Source organism: Ochotona curzoniae, unplaced genomic scaffold (genome assembly GCF_017591425.1).
Source record: "Ochotona curzoniae isolate NIBS_2020 unplaced genomic scaffold, NIBS_Ocur_1.0 contig_66, whole genome shotgun sequence".
NCBI classification, from domain to species: domain Eukaryota; kingdom Metazoa; phylum Chordata; class Mammalia; order Lagomorpha; family Ochotonidae; genus Ochotona; species Ochotona curzoniae.
In genome coordinates, this window is record NW_024466512.1 from 6,897,413 (window position 1) to 6,920,338 (window position 22,926).

The 22,926-nt window shown below is 51.9% G+C and overlaps 1 protein-coding gene across 7 annotated transcripts in view; it reads left to right on the forward strand.

The window, feature by feature from the left end:
• FGFR2 (fibroblast growth factor receptor 2) overlaps positions 1 to 22,926 on the forward strand; it is a 93,525-nt gene that overhangs the window by 55,721 nt on the left and 14,878 nt on the right. For 3 of the 7 annotated variants that reach the window (XM_040991751.1, XM_040991753.1, XM_040991754.1), the window contains 6 exons: positions 3,504 to 3,694; positions 5,092 to 5,239; positions 8,385 to 8,581; positions 16,851 to 17,002; positions 19,703 to 19,824; positions 21,656 to 21,766. In XM_040991751.1, the coding sequence (XP_040847685.1) occupies positions 3,504 to 3,694; positions 5,092 to 5,239; positions 8,385 to 8,581; positions 16,851 to 17,002; positions 19,703 to 19,824; positions 21,656 to 21,766 (921 nt within the window). Of the gene's footprint in view, positions 1 to 3,503; positions 3,695 to 5,091; positions 5,240 to 6,364; positions 6,510 to 8,384; positions 8,582 to 16,850; positions 17,003 to 19,702; positions 19,825 to 21,655; positions 21,767 to 22,926 lie in introns of all 7 variants that reach the window. The other 4 variants (XM_040991752.1, XM_040991757.1, XM_040991758.1 and 1 more) reach the window with 3 other exon arrangements.

The window sequence follows — 22,926 nt, forward strand, 5'->3', positions numbered from 1 at the left end:
GCTTCCTCTCATGCTGCTAGGATTCTTGGTAGGAGGCCTGGGGAGGAGAGGGGAGGAGATGGGCATTAACTCTGTCCTGCCCATGTGGATGGACCAGTGGGGAGCAGCCTGGAGTGTGCTCACTGCCCGCAGCACACTGAGCACCTGTGGACACGTAGGCCTCACCAGGATGCTCGCTGTGGTCACCTTTGAGACAGCGTCACAACCAAAGAACCAAGACTTCAGTTGATGATGGGAAGGACCCAGCTTTGAGGTGCTTCTGCCCACAGCAGGAAGTCTTGTGGGTTCTTGCCCCAGCATCCGTGGGTGATATTGGGGCTAATAAATGACTTCTTTGGGGGCTCTGAAATCCTTATCACCATAACACGGAAAGGCAGGTGTCCGAAGCACCGGGAGACTCCAGAGTGTGGCGTGCTAAGAGAAGCCATCAGTGCTTTTTCTTTCTTTGAAAGGCCAGCAGCAGGCTTGTGCAGTAAAATCAATTTGCACATGGTCTGGCTCTTGTCCAGCACATTCCACTCAATGATATTTTAATCTGAAAGACCAATAGAGAAGGGCTCAGCTAGCTGTCGGGGTGTGTGCTGTTTCCAGGCCAGTGGGCCTCCCCCCAGGTGCAAAGTGGACACATCCTGGGTGTGTCGGGCTGGCTGGGCTCACCTCCTTTTGCTTCACTATTTTTTAGATGGAAGCTAAAAGCAGCGGTACCCCTACAGTGGGGAGGAAGCGAGACAGAATGGCTGGCACTCTCAGGCATTCGGAATGAAACTGTGAATGGCCTGATGGTTGGCTTTGGGTAGCTCTTGACAGAAATGTAAGAAGGTTCCAGTAAGTTTGTAATTATCTGCCAACGTGTACGGCAGGTTAAGCTGTCGCCTCCAATTCCAGCATCCCAGATGAACGCCAGTCACCTTGATCCCTGGCTGTTCTCATCCACCTGTGTACTGACATGTCTGGGAAAGCAGCAGAATATGGCCCAAGTGCTTGGGCACCTGCCTGCCCCTTGGGAGATCCTGATGGAGGCTCCTGGCTCCTGCCTGGCCCAGCCCCAGCCTTTGCAACCATTTGGGGAGTGAACCAACAGATGGAATCTCCTCCCCCAGCCTGCTCTGTGTGTGTGTATACATGTGCGTGTGCATGTGTGTGTATGTTGTAACCCTGCCATCTTTCAGATAAATAAATCTTAAAAAAAAAAAAACAAACAAACCCCTCACTGTGTAAGTATCATGCTTCTGAGGACCAGATTGCGTGACAGTATGGTCTGCTACTTAAATTTTGTTACTTACACTATGTTTTCTTTTGTTTGACTATTGTAAGCACCCTTGACACAAGATCCTTGCTGAGATGTTGGGGTGTGACCATGCTGATGGGGGCTGTGGGCAGGCGCACAGCACTCTAGGGCTTGATTACCTTGCATGACCAAAACTCCATGCCCTTGACCAGCGCCCTTCTAGTCTCCCCTTTGCCAGCCCCTGGAAGCTACCATTCCACTTCGATTCTCTGAGTTTGCCTGATGCAGGCACCCTGTGCAGTGCTCGTCTCTCCATTTTACTTAGCATAATGTCCTCCAGGCTCACCTGTGTGCAAGATGGCCCTCCCCTTGAAAGCTGACTGTGTCTCTTCACGTGGATCTACCACACAAGAACAGGTGGTGCTTCCTCTTGTCCAATCATCCTTATCTTAGGTATTGTGGCAAATGCTGTGATGACATGGAAGTGCTGATAGCTCCGATCTGATTTCAGCTTTTTTGGATCAGTACCTAGAGGTGCTAGGTACTGAATCCTGCAGTGGTTGTGTTTTTAATGTTTGAAGAAACCTCCATATTGCTTTTCATAGTGACTGTGCCATTTGGTATTCTCACCAAGGGTTTGCAGGGCTTCAGTGTCTCCCACCCTTGCCAACCCTTTATTTATCAATTGATTGATTGATGAGTTGATTTGTAATTGTTTATTTGAAAGGCAGAGCCACAGAGAAGAAGAGAAAGGGTGGGGGAGAGATAGAGAGAGAGAGATCTTCCGTCACTGGTTTACTTCCCGGTGACCACAGGTGCAGGGGCTTGGGCTGGTTGAACCCAGGTGCCTGGACTCCAGCTGAGTGTCCCTCATGAGTGACAGAGGTTCTCTGCTACTGGGTTCCAACCAGCGCTCCAGGATGGGATGGCAGCATCACAGGCGGGCAGTTAAAGCCATTGTACCACCACATCCACTCCCATGTTTCCTTGTAAAATAGCTTACCTGGACAGGTGCTGGTAGCTATGGGTCCTCTCTCGTGGTTTTGATTTGCATTTCCTTGCAAAATTCATGCTTGGTGGTGTTGAACATCTTTTCCGCTCGCTGTAGGCTGTTTGTGTGTTACAGAATCGCTCAGCCCGGTCTTTAGCTGGATGTGACTTAACGCCTGGGGAGGCTTGTGTGGCACTGTTAGGTTGACTCGATTGCCTGTGCACAATTGCTTCAGGGGGCAGGCCAGCATTGGGGTACCCAGGGTTAGGCCTCAGAGCCTGAGGTGCCAACATCCCATATAGACCATGCTGGTCTGAGTCCTGGATGCTTTATTTCCCATCTAGCTCCCTGCTAATGGCCTAGGAAAGCAGAGGAGGGTGGCCGCTGCACCCATGTGGGAGACCCAGAAGAAGCTCCTGCCTCCTGGTTTCAGACCCGCCCAACTCCAGCCATTGCAGCCACTTGGGGAGTGAACCAGAGGATGAAAGAGCTCTTCCTCTATTTCTCCATGACTCTTCCTTGCAAAAAAAAAAAATTCTTAGACGAGAGAGATGCTACAGAGACCACCTCTTAACAGAGAGGAACCTCTTCAGGCTGAAAATGCTGAGAGCTGTACTGTGCAGAGAATTCTTTTTCCTAGAGGGAAAGGCAGGATGGTGGTGGCTGTAGGGGAGCTCGGAGCACTCCTGCGAGGCTCCTCCACGAAGTCCGGGTGTGGGCACTGCCCTGCTGTACCCCCTAAGGACTGGGAATGGTGACGCTTGATACTTGTCGGAAAAATCAAGGGGCTCTGGAGGAGTGAATGAGTGGGATAAATTCCACAATGAAAACGTGAATCCAGTTGTTAATTTGGTCTGTGACACTGGGCTTTGGCTTTCAATTGCATCTGCATTTGGGGACCTCAGTGTGTTACTGCCCGTGACAGTAAGGCAAAGGCAAAGTGAAGAGTGCCTGGCCACCCCCCTCACCTCACCATTCTAGATCATCAGAATCTTTTCCTTTGCTTGTCTGCTGGCTGTGGATGAGCACTAGCTCGGCATGTAGTAAATTCTGTTCCAGATTTTCCAAGTAGGTCTTGTTTTCGCAAGGGTTGCGCGTCAGAGGTCTCCTTTGAAGTTGCTCTTGTTCTGTCCGGGGCCTCCGTGTTATCCTAAAGGAGTCCTCCTGCGGACCGGAGGCCTTCTGGGCTTGAGTTCATGGACCGTCTTCTAAATGCCACAGCTTATTTATCGGTGTCTCCTCCTCCCTGCCCCTGCCCCTCCTTTCTTCCCTCTCTCTCTGCAGAGCGATCACCGCACCGGCCCATCCTCCAGGCAGGACTGCCTGCCAACGCCTCCACGGTGGTGGGGGGTGACGTGGAGTTTGTCTGCAAGGTGTACAGTGACGCACAGCCCCACATCCAGTGGATCAAACACGTGGAACAGAATGGCAGCAGATACGGTCCTGATGGGGCGCCCTACCTCAAGGTGCTCAAGGTGAGGCCCTTCTGGACCTGGAGGTGCCCAGTGGCCGGGGTGGGGGTAAGAGGGGAGTAGAATGGGCATGGCCACCAACGGGTGCTTTAATTTCCTGTTGCATCCTGCAGGGGATGACTCTCCTTCGGCCAATAGGCAGTTGAGGAAGCAAGATCTTGTGCTTGCCAATGGGGTTCCAGAAGGGAATTGTGGGTTGGGTGGAGAATGACTCAGCTTGGAGTCAGACAGCTCAGCTCTCGCTCAGCCTATGCTCTTAGACTTGTGGGCTTAGCTGCCCCTCTGTAAAAGCTGGGAGTCATGGTGCTACCCCCCGTGCAGGGCAGCTGCTGGAGAAAATGCAGCAGAGTCTGTGGGGAAAGCTTTGAAAGCTCTAGGCCCCCGGGCCCGGGTGCATTGTGCCCGTGCTTGCTGTGAGCACTGTGTTAGGCTCAGATATTAGTAGCTGAAGGATTTTTTCCTCAAAGATCTCTGCCTCTTTGGAATCTCTCTGCAAGGCGGGCCATAAACCTTAGGAACTGTGTCTGCACTAGCCCGATGTTGAGCAAGGAACGTTTTATTCCTGCTGTGTCTGGTTCCTTGCAGCTCCCGCTTTGACAGCATCAGTGCCTTTCCTTTTCAGTCTTAAATTTTTTTTTTTTTTTTGGTTGTTGTTAAAGGCAGAGTTACTGAGCGAGCAAGAAAAGCACTTCCAAATGGTCACCACCGCCATGGCTGGGCCAGGTAGACACCAAGAACCCAGACTGTGTCCACGTCTGCCCTATGGGTGGCAGAGGCCCAAGGACTTGCACCTTTCTCTCTGCCTTTTCCAGGCACATGAACAGGAGCTGGATTGGAAGAGACCAGCTGAGACAAGAACTGGTGCTCATAGGAGGTGCTGGCGTCACAGGCAGTTGTTTAACCTGCTATGCTGTGATGCCAGGCCCAGCTTCTCTCCTTGTGTGACCTGACGTGCTGTCCAGAATATTAGCAAGGGACAGTGGGCTCTGTACATGCGGTTCTTGGCCTACTTGCTCCTTTGCTTGCTTGCTCACTTGTTCATAGAGAATGTTCTTAGAAAGGACATTCCCCCCGGGCTTGCAGGAGACTCGTCTAGGAGCTCCTAGCCAATGCCAGCATGGTCCTCTCCGCAGCTGAACATTCCCAAGGCCCAAAGAGCTGGGAGAGGGTGACGCACCCGGGGAGGCCTGACTTAGGCCCTAGCCAGTAATCGCATCCTCCCTGCTCATGTCCATTGCCCACCACTGGCTTCCTTTGTCCCTCTGGAATCTGAGGCCCTTGAGTGCCGCTGTGTAGACATAACGGAGTTTGTTTTCTTGTGGTGTGTTGGTGGTGGGACCATAGGCAGTGCTACGTCCTTCCTGGTTGGCCGTTATATTGTTCTCCTGTGTCTGTTCTAGCACTCGGGGATAAATAGTTCCAATGCAGAAGTGCTGGCTCTGTTCAATGTGACTGAGGCGGACGCTGGGGAATATATATGTAAGGTCTCCAATTATATAGGGCAGGCCAACCAGTCGGCCTGGCTCACTGTCCTGCCCAAGCAGCAAGGTAACAACGTTTTTGTTTTTTGTTTTTGTTTTTAAAACGGAAGCTGGATGTAGGCGCCGGAAAGACTTTGGTGCTTTGGGAAGCTGCAGGCAGCTTATAGGACAACTCTTGTGGTCTTGGTATATCAATGATAATCTTCCTTCGGTGTTGCAGCTGGTGTGGGGCCAGCAGCCATGGAAAAATGCCCACGACGTTCAGAGTGCTTGCTCCGACTGCTCCACCATCGCCCCATTTTGAACTTGGCTCTTCTGGTTGGCTTTGTCTAGGCTGCATATTTCCCACCGTGACTACGTGCTAACATCATCTGAAACCCCCACCCCAACACACATACCTGCATGCCTGTTGAGCCCGTGGCAGCAGAATTCACATCTTCAAATTTTTAGGGCAACATTGCCCCTGCTAGACCGTATCCAGCAAGGCATAATTTCCTTGGTTGCAGTTTTGAAGTGAGTTCCTTTTGCATTGCTGGATGCTGCTGAAAGCAGAAGGCTGACTTTCTTAGTTGGCGTGATCACAGATGTTGATACTAAAAAACACAAAAGCCCGGTTTTCCTATTACCAAGGACATACGCTCTTCCAGGGCTACAGAACCCAAGATGCTTTTGCAGAAACAAAAGTGGTCCGAGCCGGGTAACCATGACAACCTTCTACCCTGGTCGGATCCCACAGGACTAGGTGGTCATGTGAGGTGTCCACCTGGGCTCCGCTGCCGTGTTTGGCTTGATGACCCAGCTGCGTGGATGGAACCCTCTTATTCTCAAGGGTGGGAGTCTGCAGCCAGCAGGACCAGAATGCGGCTCGCCTAGCCTTCTGGGCACCACCAGACTGGGCAAAGCACCTCTCAATCCGAACCAAAGCAAAGGCCAAGGAGCGTGGAGCTGTGTGGGTTGATTTTTCCATGTGTTTGGTTGCATGCATGTCTAGGTGGTGACGGGCCTGCACAGGTGAGCTGGCCGGTGGCGCTCAGTGTCTCTTGGTTGTGGGCTCTGTGGATGGGCTGCAGTCGGAGGCTGTTGGCGGCCAGCGCCTCCTGGGGCCGCCGGCGCGATGCCTCCTGGTTCCACGCCCCCTCCGCAACCATCCCTGTGTCGTCTAGCCTTTTGTCTTGCTTCCCTTGTTTTCTAGGCTGCCGGTGTTAACACCACGGACAAAGAAATTGAGGTTCTCTATATTCGGAATGTAACTTTTGAGGATGCTGGGGAGTATACGTGCTTGGCGGGTAATTCTATTGGGATATCCTTTCACTCTGCATGGTTGACAGTTCTGCCAGGTACATACTGCTCTTTCTCTCCGTGGGTTTTTCCCTTTTCTTGGTTGATTGCTATAAAATTAACACAGCTTCTGTTCTCAGAAATGGCCCCTTTTATCCTTGCATAAAGATAAAAGTAAAATGATGCCCCCCCATAAGAGATAGTACCCTTGGAGTGAGATCTCACACTCTCATTCATGAGGCAGTAAAATTTCATCCTTCAAACTTGAAGGGATCCTGTGTTTGTAGTGAAGCCAATGTAGAAATGGCCAAGTCCCCTCCCCCCACTTCTTCTCTCGATGAAATCCAAATTACTTTGTGAAATTCAAAGTAATTTTTTTCCCCATTGTGTATCCCCTCTATGCCGCAATCCCATATGTGTCTTTATTACTTTGGGCCCACTATGGATTTTTGCCGAGATGTAAATGAATGGGTGTGCCCTGCGGGGCCGAGGGAGAAGCACCCGTGAAGGTGGCAGTACAGAAGCAGTGTGCACGACCTGGGACTTGGTGGCTTGTGCATGTGGCCGTAGAAGGGACTCTCCGGTTGCCTTTTCTGCGAAGCATGCTTGTGCCATCTCCGGCTTGATGCTGTTTCTGCCCTCCACAGAAACAAGCATCAGCGAAGCCCTGTGGCCTTCACCTTGCTGCTGCATCTTTGCCTCCCTTCTGGTCCAACTCTCTTGGTGACCACTGCCTGCTGAGAGGCACCTGCCTGCTTATGCGTCATTTGCTTTGTAAACCTGCTTAGACTGTGGTGTGTCGGCTCCTGACCTGCCACTCCAGTTATTAACTCCATGTCGTTAGAGTACAGTGCTGACCTGCATGCTTTAGTTTATAGAGTGTAAAATAGAAACTGATCAATTCATTGTGTGCTGTGCTGCTGATAAGTATTGACTGTCTTGCAAGTATTTTTCTGATTGAAATGTATCTGCTTGAAATAATACCATTGCATCCATTTTTCTTTGGTTGTGAATCTGCTCTGTGAATACGTGCTTTGAACCTGTTGAGTTGCCTCCTGCATCGGGCTTGCTTGTACTTGCAGTGCTGCATTTTGCCAGTGCCCATTCGGCACTGCTTAACCGACTGGCCTGACAGTACTGGCACATTAACTGTTGGAGAGAAAGATAATTTGGAAACACTGCTTGTAGATTGACCACTGATGGCTAAGGGACAAACACCCAATGTTCACAATTGACAGGAAGAAAGCATGTGAAACTGATTATGCGTGTTCATATGTGGTCATGTTTATGTTTTGCCTTTAAGAGGAAACTGTAGTGACAGAATAACCAGATACACACACGTTGGATTTTTTTTTTTTATTGTATCTCATGGTCACCGTGATGTGGTATTGTTCAGTCTTTCTATTAAGTGCACTGATTTGTGAAATGGAATAACTGCACGGTGTTCAAAGAGCTCAGTGAAACGCATAGTCTGATCTACCTAATGAATATTCATTTCCGAGGTGCACCTGGGCACAGCCACCACTGTGGCGCCTCTCCCTTCGGAAGGGCCTGCCCTGGTCCACGTCATGTTAGAAACGTACCGTGCGCATCCGTTTCTGCAGGGGTTTTTAATTTGAGAGACGGGACTTATGCCATGCATGCAGCTGGTTGTCCTCTGATGCCCAGATGTGCCACCCAGGGAGGCCTAGTAGCCTGTCTTTTGGGATGCAGTGGCAGCTCCTCTCACTGGGTTGCAGATGCCCACGGAGGCCAGAGACTCCCCAGGTTATTGGGTTACTGTTTTGGGGACAGCTACGGGCAAGAGGCAGAGGCGCAGGAAAGGCCACTGCCTTGAAAGTGGATGTTACTGTGGATTCCTCCGCTGAAGCCAAGCTGGAGTGCTAACTGTGTGGCCTGCTTATCTGTTCTCCTCCTTGTGATCGACGACCCAGCGCCCATAAGAGAAAAGGAGATTACAGCCTCCCCAGACTACCTGGAGATAGCCATTTACTGCATAGGGGTCTTCCTTATCGTCTGCATGGTGGTCACCGTCATCGTGTGTCGCATGAAGACCACCACCAAGAAGCCAGACTTCAGCAGCCAGCCGGCCGTGCACAAGCTGACCAAGCGTATCCCCCTGCGGAGACAGGTAACAGAAAGTAGATAAAGAGTTTAAAGAAACTTACTGCCCCCAACCCCAGCCTGAGAGCCAGCCAGCTCATGGGTCCCCGCCCTGCTTGAATGCCTTTGACTGTGAGGAGTGGGCAGTCTACATGGTGAGCCTCCACTTCCTGTGTGGAGCTCAGAGGATTGGTTTGCAGTGCACAGCTTGGGTTCAGTGAACAGGGTCTGGTCCCAAGAAGGGACAAGAATGTAAGAAGCAGCAAGACTCATCAGCAAGATAGGGCATCACTCCAGAGGCCCTGTGCCCCCCGTGCAGGCTGCTTGGGACCTCAGCACAGCATCTCTTCCAAGCCTCTGCCATCGCGGCCCTTCTGGTCTCTCCCATGAGCATTTATTTGTTTTAAAGATACGAATGAATACTCAGAGGAGTCTTACACTACTGATAGGAAAGAGACTCGAGTTCTCTTTGACTTTAAGTCGATCAGAAACCTATCCCCGTAAGGTGCATCCAAGCCAGGATGTGGCTTAAACTGCCTCTGGTGTCCTTCTAAGCAGTTTGTGATGCCAAACTGTTAAAGTAGTGTTGTATGTAAATGTTACTGTTTGTAGTTCACAGGTGTGACTGTGGACTTAGTACTAGAGCGGTGGTTAAGTGGCAGCGGTGACCAGTTTGCTTTTAGCCTCTGGCTTGGTCTTTGTGGCGACTTGCGGCTTGGATTTGTCTCCTGCAGGGTTTGATTTTGCTTCAGCGAGGGTGCAGTGGGGCGGGGAGATGATGCCCACCACCAAAGCTTGGCCTAGGCAGGAAGAGTTGACTGTCCTGTTGCTCTGGGAGATAGAAGGGGCGGGCAGGTGTGCACACTCGGTGTTTACAGGAATGTTTGGAACTTGGTTCCATCGGAGGTACTTTTTGCAAATAACAAGCAAAGCAGTTAACGGGCTGGCTGCCTCTGTGTATTTTAGTAGAATTTATGAGGCGCTTGTTAAAATTGCAAGTGCCTTTGTGTCAGCCCCAGAGGTTCTGGGGCACTAGCTCCTGGACAAGGCCAGAGATGAGCATTTCAAACACATCCCCAGATGCTTCTGAAAGGTGTGCTTGAGCTGCTCGGGGTTCGGCGCAGCCCTGCCTCCCCTGGGGTTTGAGTAGCAGTGGCATTCTCTGGCTGAGGCCTGCGGGAGGAGTGGGAAGCAGTTGGTCAGCAGTGGTCTTGGCAAGGGCCGGAGTTTTCTCAGCCCAGCTCCAGACTCCAGGCTCAATGAGCCCTTGTTCACAGCTTTGGAGCCAGGCTTCAGGCAGGCCTTTTTCTGCTGAGGTGGAGCACGGGCTATGGAGCTTGTTGAGTCAGACCAGGGACCGGGTTGTGCTGAGAGCAGAGACGCAGAGTGGCCTGTTGGGGCACTTCTGCCACCAAGAGTGCGACTGTGGTTTTGGGTGACATCACTGTCATTTGTGAGCCTGCTTGAGGCGACTGCTGTGGTCCTCTGGTCCTCTGGCTGGAAACCCCCGCTCCCGAGGCCCCTTAGCGGTCACCTCTGGGCTGTTCTCAGAGCCACCCGCCCAAGAATCTGGCTTCAGGAATGGAAAAGGGAATGGGCTTCTGTTTATGCTTTATTTATTGACTTATTTACTTTTCTGGCAGGAAAAAATGGTGTGTGCTGGAGGAAGCGTGTGACCAGGCCTCGCGGGGCCTTGGCTTGCTAGTGAATTGTTTCATCATTTTGCTCTGCACCTGTGAGGGGCTCTTCTTGTTTTCTCCTACGAAAGAGGGAGGTGTGCATGACCCCTCTCACCCAGCCACGGCCACCTTTCCCTGCTGCCTGCTGAGCTGGCCGCTGGCCGCCTGCTCCAGGGAGTACGCGTGAGAGTTCCTGACTCTTCTCTCTGTTCCTTTCTTCTAGTTTTTTTTTTTTTTTTTTTAAGATTTTACTGATGTTTTTATTGGGAAGTCAGATATACAGAGAAGAAAGAGAGGAAGATCTGTCCGCTGATTTACTCCCCAAGTGGCTGTAATGGCTGTAATTGAGCCGATCAGAAACCAGGAGCCAGGAGACTCTTCCTGGTCTCTCACAGGGGTGCAGGGTCCAAAGACTTTGGGTCTCCCTCTACTGCTTTTCCCAGGCCACAAGCAGGGAGCTGGATGGGAAATGGGGCTGCCAGGATACGAACCGGTGCCCATATGGGATCCTGGCATGTGCAAGGCGAGGACTTTAGCCACTACACTGTTGTGTCTGGCTCTGCGCCTTCCTTCTAGACACCACCATTTACCCAAGGTGTGGTGTAAGCTGGGTTCTGTGTGAGGCTCAGCCTGTCACACTTGCCTCTGGCTCCACAGTTGTTTGGGGGCTCTTGCAGGTACCTGATGCTTGCATAAGGTCGTGGAGTGTAAGAGGCAGCGGATGATGGACAGGTGCTGTCTCCATGGAAACGCCCATCTCTCTGGGGAGGGTGTTACTGGAGCTCAGTTGGTCATGCAGGTCAAGGCGGGGTGCATCACCGGTCACTCACAAAGAGTGTTTGCTCAGTCAGCCTCACCCCCTCTGCTGGAGGCGAATGCCTATGGGGGTGGGGGTGTGGATACAAGATGGTTATTGGACTGCAGCTGGAGCTCACAGCCCCAGAAAGGTGCAGGGACATGTTGATGATCGAGTGAACATCACAGGAATGCCACACATGCCTTCACCTGGTGACAGGTGAGCCTGTGAGCAGGTGTCTGCAGGATGGGTTGTTCCCAGGCACTCAGGAGGCCACTCGAGGTGGCCCGCCTCTGCTGTGATTCAGCGTAGGTCCCTGTCCCTCCCCTGCCACGTGCACGCAGCGTCTCACTCAGTCTGCCATTGCTTTCGTCTGGAACAAACGGTTGCTTTTCTTTTTTTATCCTCTGGTGAGTTTTCGCTCCCTGACATTTACTGTCTACCCTGGACTTGTGGATGTAAGGCAGGCCTTTCCATGTAGGGGTTTTCTTTTTTTGCAGACAGAAAGGTTTTTCCTCCCGCACTAAAGAAGTGAGTCTTTGTGGTCATTTTCCAGTCACTGTGACTGGGGGAGGGGGAGGTTTTTATGTGCTGGAGTGCTCAGGTGGGGGTGCACAGGGGTTGTGGCATATCCCTTGGCAGGGACTGGTGCAGGCTTCCTTTGCTCCCTGTGTCATGCCGTGTTGGCACTGGGCCTAGTAACCCCCACCCTGGAGGGAAGCTTGGTGGGCCTGTTGGTGCTCATCCAGTCCCTGGCGCTCCTTTTCCACACCTGTGTATTGAAGGCGGAGGGCTTCACTCCTGTCTCTTACACGGACCGGTTGGGGCTTGTTCTGGAGGCGGGTCACAGAGCAAGTGTCAGATCCTTCCCCTGCGGCTTGTGGCTCCCAGAAGGCTCCACTGGCTCAAGCTGGGCCCTGGCCAAACATACCTCCTGCTTTGTGGCTCACATCTTCCCCATTGGCCCCATCAGGGCTGCTCAGAGTCAGCTGCTGATGTAGGTAGGTCAGATACCAGAGAGGAACCAGGGTCTCTCAAGGGCATCTCTTGTAATGATGCTGGAAGGCACCTGGAGTGCTGCTGGGGCGTGGAGGGGCAGGGATGCAGGGCTTGGGAGCTAGTGCTCCAGGACATCAGACATAGCACATTCCATTGACAGGCTTCCAGAAGCTGCTGTGTGCCTCACAGCTGAAGGAATAGCTGTGTGCTGTGGCTGCTCAAGTGGTCTAAGAAACGGCTGCTGCCCGAGACCTTCGGGTGATCTGAGTGGGCACAGCTGACTTCCCTGGAAGCCCCTTGCCCTTCCTGCTTCCCTGGGCCACCCTCTGCTCGTGGGCCCAGGAAGGTGAGGCAGCCTGCCTGGGAACCGACCTGGGTCTGGCATGCCATTGCTTTCATAGCTCTTTTCCTGGGGTCCCAGAGAAAGATTTCGGGGAGACAGGGGCTTCTTCATCAGAAAGGAGAGTGGCAAATGGCTTTGTCTGACTTTCCAATTTTTGTTACGGAGTTGTGGGAGAGATTCGCCTTTTGAGAATTTGTTTCATCCTGGTTTGAGATGGATGGTGCGGAGCTTGCCGCCCTTGGCCGTGGGGAACGAGAGACCTGGGCTCCCGTAGAGGGTGTGAGCTTGGGGCTATGTGCTCTGGTTTGGGAAGTGGGTCCACAGCGCAGGAAGCAAAGGGTTCAGTTGCCAGGCTTGGGTTCAAGGGCTTCCTGCCAGCATCTGGCCTGTGCTGTTGCCATCCCTTCAGGAGCTGGCTCTAACCTGGTATGAACAGAGGATCCTGTGTCTGTAAGAGACATGGCCCTTTAAGGCAAGAAGGACAACACAGCGTCCTCTCAAGTCTCCCGCTAGACACAGAGCACATTTAGTTAAGAGCTTGATTTATGGCACTTGGCAAAGAGACTCCAGGATGCCAAGGTGGAGGCTGTGAAAATACAGACTCGGGGTGGGGGAGGGAGGAATGGGCCAGGCCTGGGCAGTGGGGAAAGCAGGTTAATACCGAAGTTAGCCCTCCCTGCGGGTAAGGCGCAAACCGTAGGAACGGAATAGGGAGACGGTGGGTGCAGCCGAAGAAAGTGATTGAGGGTGTGTAGGAGAGGGGGTGGCGGGGTGGGAGCCGAGGGGTGTGACTCGAGGCCACGAGCCCCTGAGCCATGGGGTCTCGGGGGGCAGCAGCTGTCAGCACCGCCCCCCCCCCCAGCCTCAGAACAGGGTCTCTTTCAGAGGCAGCACGAGTGGAGAGAAAGCAGTGCTGTTTCACAGCTCCCGCGGGGATTTTAAAAGTGTGGCGAAAATGCATGGAGGTAAAATTAAGATGTACCTCGGCCACGGCGCCCTCGGATTCCCTGCTGGCTTCCTCTACTGCTGCTCTTTCTTACCTGTTTCCCTGTGTTTTTATGGGAGCCATTTCTGGGTTGATGCATTGAACAGAATCCCTCCGAGCATCCTTTTTGTAAACACGATCCCTGGGGCTAAGGTCTGAGACAGCACCCCGCTTTCCAATGGTTTTTACATATTTGGTTTGAAGGTTTCCCGTTTCTATGGTGTTGTCAGCCCTCAGCTGGGAGATGTGTGTGGCTTGGTGCTCGCTGTGTGGGCTGCTGGTGGCCTTGAGCAGGTGGGCTGCAGAGCAGTTGCTGAAGTCTGCTCTATGCCCACTCAGGTGTCTGCCCTGGAGCTGTCCCCTCACTCCTGGGGATACATCCCAGGTAGCAGTGATGCCCCGAAGCCCTGGTGGGTGGCAAAAGGAAGGCGTGGCGACTTTACTGTCCCATGCTCTTGTCAGTCACTTCACTTCAAGCTGTGCCCTTCGTTTTTTTTCCCCTGTTCGTGCCTTGGTTCAAATTACACACACACAATATTGTGTAGTTCTGTTAAAATGCATCTATCTGGTAATAAAGTCCCAATGGTCCAGAAAGTTTTGGAGGAAGATACTTCCTGCTGCCTCCCCAGACCATGATCCCTCTCCACAGTGATGGCCAATGTCCTTCCGACAACTTTGACCCTGCCCATGTCCTCACACCCTCTCCTGGGAGCCTGGCTGACCAGAGCTGTGAATGCAGAGCACGGCCTGGAACTTGAACCTGTCTCCGTGCTCGGGGTGTGAGCCTTATCCTGAGACCGTGACTCGTAGCCCATGATCGCTCAAGCCGGTTCCCCTCCGTGATCGGAGCATGCCGCACACCCTGGGAGGGGCATTGCTCATGGAGGGGTGTGGTGTTCTGACCGCAGCATCCCCCAGACCTGGGCAGCATGGTACCTGTGTGCCGGCTCTTCTGGCTTGGCTCTAGATTCCTCATCCTTGTGAATTTCAAGTAGGAGTTCTCCCTGCACAGAGTGGCGAGGTGGTCTGCTTGGGAGGAAGAACACTCCGGAAACTTTTTTTTTCCTTCTGTTTTTGAAACACCTGGCTCCTTTTGCATTCACAGCATGCCGGTGCCAAATAAGTTGGGTGGATAGAAAGATGAGGGGAAACACCCTTGAGCAAACAGGTTCCTGAATCTTTGTGGGGTGGAACTCGGGTGTTTGTGTGGTCGGTACAAACTGGAAGCCTTGATGTTCTCTGAGGGTTCCTGCGGATACAGCCGGCTCCCAGCAGTGACGTCGGACACCTGGGACCGGGGGAGCCATGTGCCTGGCCTGGTTGTGGTGTGTTCACTGGGCAGTGGTGAGTTCACCGCACTCACACGGTTGCCTTCTTGCCTTTCCCTGCCTGCTCCTGTCACTTGGCTGTGCAGCCTGGGCAGTTGGGTGTGAAGCTTTCTGATCCAAAATGAAGGATTCTCCAGTTACTCCTTTTTAATTAGAAAAGAATTTTTTTTTTAAACTATGCCAGAGGTCAGCATTATACCATAGCAGATTAAACCGCCACCTGGGACACCAGCATTCCAGCTGTTCTAATTCCAATTTAGCTCACTGCAGAGAAGGTATAGAAAGATAGCCCAGGTACATGGACAGTGCCACCAGTGTGGGAGACCTGGATGGAATTCCAGACTCCTGGCTTCAGCCTGGCCCTGTCCTGCCTGATGTGGCCGTTAGGAGGAATGAACCAATAGAATGGAGATTTTTCTTTCTCTTTCTGTCACCGTCTATCTTGCAGTAACTCTGCCTTTCAAATAAATAAATAAATAACAAATCAATAACACAATGAATAGATTGCTCCTACATGTTGAAATTTAGTAGTGGTTGTCTGAAAGACTGCTCAGAAGGCTTATAAATGTACACGTTAAAAAACCTGATGGGAATTTTATTACCTAATACTTGATTTTATTTTGTTTATTTTTTAAAGTTTTATTTGTTTGAAAGGGAGACATATATGAAAGAAAGAGGAAAGAGAGGGAGCTTGGTCTTCCAAGTGCTGGTTCCCTCCCCAGATGTCTGACAGCTGAGTCTAGGCCAAGCCACAGCCAGGAACCCAACACTCCAGCCTGGCTCTCACAGGCCCGAGTCCTCGAGCCATTTTCCTCTGCCTTCCCAGTAGCAGGGAGCTGGATGAGTCAGAGGATCCAGGACTCAAATGATGCACTGATACGGGGTCCTGGCTTTGCGAATGGTGGCCCAACCTGCTACACCACCAGATTGGCCTCTGCTATTGATTTTTATTGCTAGAAACAGCTTCCTTTTCCTGTAACTGTCAATCCCCCCAGGCTATTCTTGGGCATCTTCTCTAGTTTACCAAGGGAGAGGAAGCTGTTGCATCCTAGTGCTGTGTTCCCTGTGAGGTGAGACCAGAGTCTGTCTTGTGAAAGTTGATCCCAGCAGGGTTTGTTGTTGTGGATTCCATTTTCGCCAGCTTGACTGACAAGGTGCCTGCAAGTGCCCCTGGGGAATTGTGTGGACAGGGAAAGCCACAATCCCAGATGGACAGGTCACGTTGAACCTCATGATCCGAATCTTAGGGGTCTCAGTCCGGTGCTCGGTTCCGAATAAGGTGGTACCAAACAGGTGCATGCTGTGTGGTGTCCTTGGGTGGCTTTGGTGCAATCACACTGAGCTTCCTTTCCCAGAGGAGGCTGTACTGAAGACCTGTTCGTTTATCGGACGCTGCCTGAAGCCAATCAGGGTGGACGAGAAACTCACTGGGGGGTGGGGTCAGGGGACAGACAGACTTGGGGACTAGGTGGGGGACGAGCAGCCCAGCGTGACTGTGAATTGGGTTTTGTGCTTCTTTCCCTCCCTTCTTCATGCTCTATTGGAGCCGAGGCTGGCACAAGGCAGCCCAACTTGCACCGAATGCTCTGGGCACCAGCAAGTGTCCAGGAAGACTGGGGTGGACCAGAGAGTGGGCCCCAGGGCCTGATTTGGGGTGACTCTGAATAAAAGAGCTGGGGGCTACTGGGAAATTTCATACCCGGATCCTAGGACTCTTTCCTTAGGATAGCCCACTTTATATTATGAAAGATGGGAAATCGGAAGTTTTCTGAAAGTTTCTGCGAGGTATGCCAAGCACATCAGTGACCCAGAATTTGAGTAGGTGCCTGGGGCGCCAGTGCAGGTGTAGGCAAAGTGCAGTAGTGGCTCAAGTGACGTCTGTCTACACAGCGTCCAGTGGTTCTCCCCAAGAGGTAGGACAACAAGGAGACTTGTGTGTCCATCAAACACCGCACAGCATTTCCACTTGAAAGCCGGGTCTTTGGAAACCCAGGACCACATAGCAGGGAGGGCAGGGGAGGAGGCGTCCTGGTTTTCCTTTCGGCCAGTCCCACCTCCTCGCTCTCCATGAAGCAGTCTTCTGGCTGGCTGGGCTCTGGCTGACTTCCAGCCTTCCCTTCTGAGGTGGAGCCAAGATTACACCTGCGTCTTTGCGTTTTGTATCCAGGTTTCTGCTGAGTCGAGCTCCTCCATGAACTCCAACACCCCACTGGTGAGGATCACCACCCGCCTGTCCTCCGCGGCCGACACCCCCATGCTGGCGGGCGTCTCTGAGTATGAACTTCCAGAGGACCCCAAGTGGGAGTTTCCCAGAGACAAGTGAGTTCTTCCCCTGGACGTGTCCCTCCCTGCGTGCAGGCGCGAGACGTGAGACGTTCCTGGGGTATTGCTTTGATGGTTTCTCTTTCATTGCAACGGTCTTGGTCTGGCAATGTCAACAGGACTGAGATTCTATTTCTAAACAACCAGCTCCTGGAAAAAAGAATGGATTTTTTTTTCCACCAGAGCTATTAAGTGCCGGTTGCTCCCCAAACATGATGGCGTCTGGTTATTTTTTAAATTTCTGGACAACTCAAAGCCAGTCACATGGAATCACAGTAGAAATATCCAATCTGTGAGACAGATCTGATTCCAGCTTCTGGCCACCAGACCATGACTGTTCTGTAGTTGGGTTGTTTGGAGAAATTAAATGCAGAATATAAATTGTCCTAAAACTCTTTGCCCAGTGTTGCTGTTTTCCATGGTTATTAATGTAATTGGGAGCTGAAAAGCTTCAGAGGTGACGCTTCACATTGAATTTCTGTGGGGCCTGTTATCTGTCTGACTGTAGAGGTGTTCGGAGAGGCAGCCAGGGAAAGCACGCCCAGCCCAAGGCCCTGCTGAGAGCTGCAACTCTGCTTGTCTACCTTAAAGTCCGTGTGCTTTGGGCTCCCTGGGCCTGAATTTGATCTCGGCTCCACCAGGCAAGGGCCAGGTGATCCTGTGAGTCACATGATCCGTGAGCTGCATCCCTGGAGCAAGAGCAGCCAGGGGCAGAAATCAGGAATGCCGCCCACTGTGCAGGGGGCCGGCCAGCCCCGCGAGCACCTCTTCAGAAAGTAGAGTTTGACCAGCTTGACAGCGAGGCAGGATGGACACCCTGAGTCTGTGCATCAGACACCCCAGAGCAAGCTCTCGGCTTGTCCGCGGAGGCCCTGTTGGCATGGTGTTGATGGTGTGTCCCTGTGATGCTTGGCGCTTAATGTCCACTCACTGAGAGACATCAGGGGAACCAACTGTCTTTGGAAGGGGGGCTGGCAGCCCAGGCAGCCCTCGGGGGTTCCATTCACACGGCTGCCCATCAGTGTTGCCTCCCAGTGCCCAGCGCTCATGTGAGCCTAGGCTAGGACTCCCGGTACGGTACAGTGCTCGCCGAAGTCAGTCTCAAGTGAAAAGACCATTCATGCATTCATTCAAACATCATTCACATGTGCCTTTTGGACCTTCACTAGAGAGGCCCCAGAAAAAGCACCCAAAAAGAGACTTTTCTGGCTGAAGTGTGTGGAGATAGGAAGGCGTGCTTGTTTCTTGTTAAGCCCTGCTAGTCCCCTGGTGTGTGTGCTTCCAGAAGGAGGGGGTCCCGTACACATTCCCATGTGCCAGGGCATCTGTGATCCTGGGCTAGGAAAGTGTAACTTTCAGGGTCAGTCCCTGCTTCTGGCCACCTGCGACACCACAGTCAACAGTGGGTGTCTGTATGTGCCCAACTGTTAGCCCGCACCCAGGGGGACCGAGGGTGTGGAAAATCTGAGTACTGTGCATTTCAAAATAGCGTGGAGAACCAACGTGGGTGGAGCAGATTGCCAATGAATGAAGGCCCTTTGGAAGCAGTTTCATTAGATGGAGTCAGAAGTCACACAAAGGCAGGCCTGTTAGGCTTGTAGTAGCAGGGGCAGGAGGACATAAATTAGCCATTTTTCCAATGCAAATGTTTATTTTCGGCCAAGATGTGAAATTTAATTTTAGATCTGGATAGAAAGAGAATGACCTCAGCCTAACACACAGTACTCTCTGTTGTCCTGCACTCTTGCCAGCTCTGTGTACCTACTATGATACCAGGGGCAGTGAATTCCTCAAATCTGAAGACCCCTCTGTTGGGTTGCTTTCCGGAATGGACAAGGACTGGCTCATTGTGTAATGGATGCAGAGTGTCTGAAGCTGGGGTGGGCAGCATCCCTCGGAATCATTTGGGTCCGGTCCTGCCAAGACACCTGGAGGCAGGACTCGGAATTCTGTAAATCGATAGCAGGCCGATTTTCAAGTTGATAATTTTATACAGTCTCTGAAGGCTGTTGTTTAAATATCCAAATGGCTCTTGGCAGGAAAAAGGCTCCCCAGCCTTGATCTAGAGCTTAGAAATGTAATTTGTGATGTTCATTTTGGATTTGTTGTTAATTTCGGGTAGTCATAAGGTTCTCTAAACTTCACATTGTTTTTTAAGTGCTTCCCCTGATTTTTTGAATTTTCTTTTTCCTTCAGTGAAAAATGAGAGATTCCCTGAGATGCATTTAAGAGCCATCCCGTAACTTGGCAAGGAATGCGACCATAAAATCCGATGGTATTTGGATAATAGTGATTTTAAAGCCACCCCTTTACAGGGACCAAAAACTAAGACCAGCTTCAATGTTTTTCTTTGAGACATTCTGAAATTCAAATATTTAATTGGCTCCAGATCAAAAGCTCCTCGTTGTTGGCACTTAGGAAAGCTGACCACCTCGCGAGCAAGGATCCCTTCCATAAAGAAAATAAATCGCGAATACAAATGTGAAATCTAATAGCTGTTCCACCCGTAATTGACATTCTCGAAACGTCACTAAGAAAATACTCGAGTGCGTGTGTACCCCAGTCTCATTAGTTCCATATGATAAGCGCTCCATGGTTTTGCAAGCTGCTGAAAGATTTTTATATTTAGTTCTGGAATTTCCCGCACTACACCCCTCGGCCATATGCTGTATGCTAATCCTCTCTTTACACATCTAGGTTGACACTGGGCAAACCCCTGGGGGAAGGTTGCTTTGGGCAAGTAGTCATGGCCGAAGCGGTGGGGATCGACAAAGACAAGCCCAAGGAGGCAGTCACCGTGGCAGTGAAGATGTTGAAAGGTGAGTGGGAAGGCAGGAGGGTGGGGGCAGGGCCGGCTCTTATCAAGAATGTTCGCTTTGTGGCATGTGACCTCCTTCATGGCAGGGGTCAGAGAGCACATAGTTGACCCAGAGGTTGAAGAGTTTTCAGGATAAATCAGCATCTCGGACAGACTATTTATCTTGCGCTTCTAAAAAAGAGAGGCCAGGTCTGTTGGAAAGTGGTCGCATCCTAGGTTAGAGTTACTGAGTCTTTTTCAGCCCCTCCGTGTTTCCCCGACCTTTAGCTAAGGGGAGGGGTACACTGCGTTTGGGGTATGAAGGGAAATTGGCCCCAGGATCTAGAGGGGAAGGAGGCACAAACAGTCTGGGCTTGGGTACTAGAGCCCCGGGGTCAAAGAAGTGAGCAGTGGCCCCAGTATGTGGATATGGCCGCCACGGAGGGCTGAAATTTGCACCAACCACAGGCAGAACTTTCACTCATTAACCCCTTCCTCTTGAAGAATTCTTGTAGAGGAAGCGTTGTGGGCAGGGTCACGCCGCCCACTCAGCTGTGGGGCGCACACAGAGGACTGCGTGTGGCCCACGTTTGCGGTAGAGAGCTCTGTCCTTGGGCTGTGGGGGTGCCTGGCTCCTGACTGGGGCTTTTGCTTCCCTTTGGGGCCTGGACGTCACTTCCCTCCTGGGGAAAGAAAGGGACAGCCGATACTAGTCGCAAAGACGTTGGTCTTCTTATGCTATTGGTCTGAGTGGCTTCCAAGGACACTGGGGATGTTTGTGGAATGTCCCCCCAAACCCATTAGGCATCCTGCTGTGTCTCCCTACTCTGGGTGTCTCGACATCACCCATGTTGGCTCTGGACCTGGGACAGGCGCGAGGAGAAGCCCAGCTTTCTATCTGTAGAACTTGCAGTACTTGCGATTTTGTTGATGGGGCTACTGAGGGCGGCCTGGTTATGCCAGACCTGGCAGACATTCCTTTTTGCACATTCCAGTAGTCCTGGAACCCTTGTTGTGGAAAGTCCTTGTCACAGCTGGTGGGTGGCTGAAATCCTGGAGAGACAGGGAGCCCATCCCGAGCTGTGTACTCGCAGGTGCAACTCGCTCTGTGTGGCGGGAGGCCCCCCTCCTCCATGGCTGTCAGTGTAGAGTTTGCACACACACGCCATTTCATTTGCAAGCTGAAAAGCATGTTGTTGCGATGCAGTTTCATGGAAAACTTATCCCAGGAGACCCTCAAGGAGAATCTTGTCACTTAAAGTGAGCTGAGCCCATGTGGATCCCATCCTTGCTCAGATTAGAGCAAAGATTTGTAAACTTGCTGGACAGGCCTTGCAACCGTTTAGAGTGGCCAGTGGCAGATGTTGGTCTTTGACTAGCCAAGTACAGTTGCACACACACACACACACACACACACACACACACACAGGTGTAGTCAAGGGGTCTCCCCAACCACATCTGAATGTCCAAGGGGTGTGTTGGGTCTGTAGCGAGCGGAGTGTCTACCCACGTCCTCTAGCCGGTTGTCTTGAGTTGTTCTCAGGTACCATGAAGTTTGCGGCGAGAGTATTTCAACATTGGTGAAAATGCATTTGTAAGGCTAGCTGGAAAAGAATTGGCCTTAGGGACAGAGGCCTGGGTTCTGACTCTGTCCACCTCACTGACCCCAGCGAGGAGCAGTTTCCTGTCTGGGTCTTTCGTGCTTCCTTGGTGTGACAGTGGAGCTGGTTTGCAAAGCCTCGTGTTTCTTTGAGATGCAGTGTCACGCTGTTTACGCTGCGTGTTTATCAGCCTTCAGTGACAGCTGATGAGACGAGAAGGGAACCCTTTTGTGATTGACTTGATGTTCACAGATGATGCCACAGAGAAGGACCTCTCGGATCTGGTGTCAGAGATGGAGATGATGAAGATGATTGGGAAGCACAAAAACATTATCAATCTCCTTGGCGCCTGTACACAGGATGGTGAGTAGGAGGGAAACATGCTTTCATCCAAGGACTCTGAGCTTGCATGTTAGAATGGGTTTTAGAAACGACTGGGCTTATGGATCCTGCTTCAGGCGCACTCCAGTGCATGGTTAAGGAACTTGTAAAATACCCTTAGGAAAGCTGTCCTTGCCCCCAAACAGCTCCAGATGTGTACCTGTGACTGGGGCAAGGTGGCTGGGGGATGACCAGGCTCCAGACGTGTACCCGTGGCTGGGGCAAGGTGGCTGGGGGATAACCAGGCTCCAGACGTGTACCCGTGGCTGGGGGATGACCAGGCTCCAGAAGTGTACCCGTGGCTGGGGACGGTGGCTGGGGGATGACCAGGCTCCAGACGTGTACCCGTGGCTGGGGGATGACCAGGCTCCAGATGCGTACCTGTGGTTGGGGAAGGTGGCTGGGGGATGACCAGGCTCCAGACGTGTACTTGTGGCTGGGGCAAGGTGGCTGGGGGATGAGCAGGCATGCGAGCCCTCAGGTCGTGACCTGCAGAGTATGTTGGGAAAGGCTGGCCCCTTGGGTTTTTGTTTTGTATGTGCTGTGTTTTGGTTGAGATGTTCTTCCCTTGAAATGAGGATGGAGGAAGGCACGTGATACTTTGGGTGGCAGGTGGCTGGGTTGCTGAGGAGAGCTTGGGAGAGGAAAAAGCGGTGTGAAGGTGACAGAGTTTACCTGGCAGGAGACCGAGGCTCCTTCACTGTAGGGCTGCTGCACTTGGGGGATAAACTTGACAGTCATCAACACATTTGGGAATGCCTGTCTTTAACCTAGCAGCAGACCTTCTCTATGAAGCACAGAGGTGGACATCTTAGGACCTTCAGGGTCTTTGTCACAAAGTCCTTGTCACTGCCCCTGCAATGCAGACACAGCCATCACAGGACTCAGTGATTGGCTGTGTTATCCGTGTGGGCACTGGGCAGGATTTGGCCTGTAGGCAGTGGTTTGCCAACTCCTTGATCTGTGCCATGGAGAAATCATGTGGCATGCGCAAGAGGAAACCTGGGAAGGAGAGTTCATTCATTCCTGTTTGTTCTGGCCAAAACCCAGAAGAAACCTCAAAGTGCAGGAGCCCTGGGGGATGGCTCAAGTGGGCTGTATGTGTGTGAAAATTGTATGTAGCTGCGAAAAGTCTGGAACCA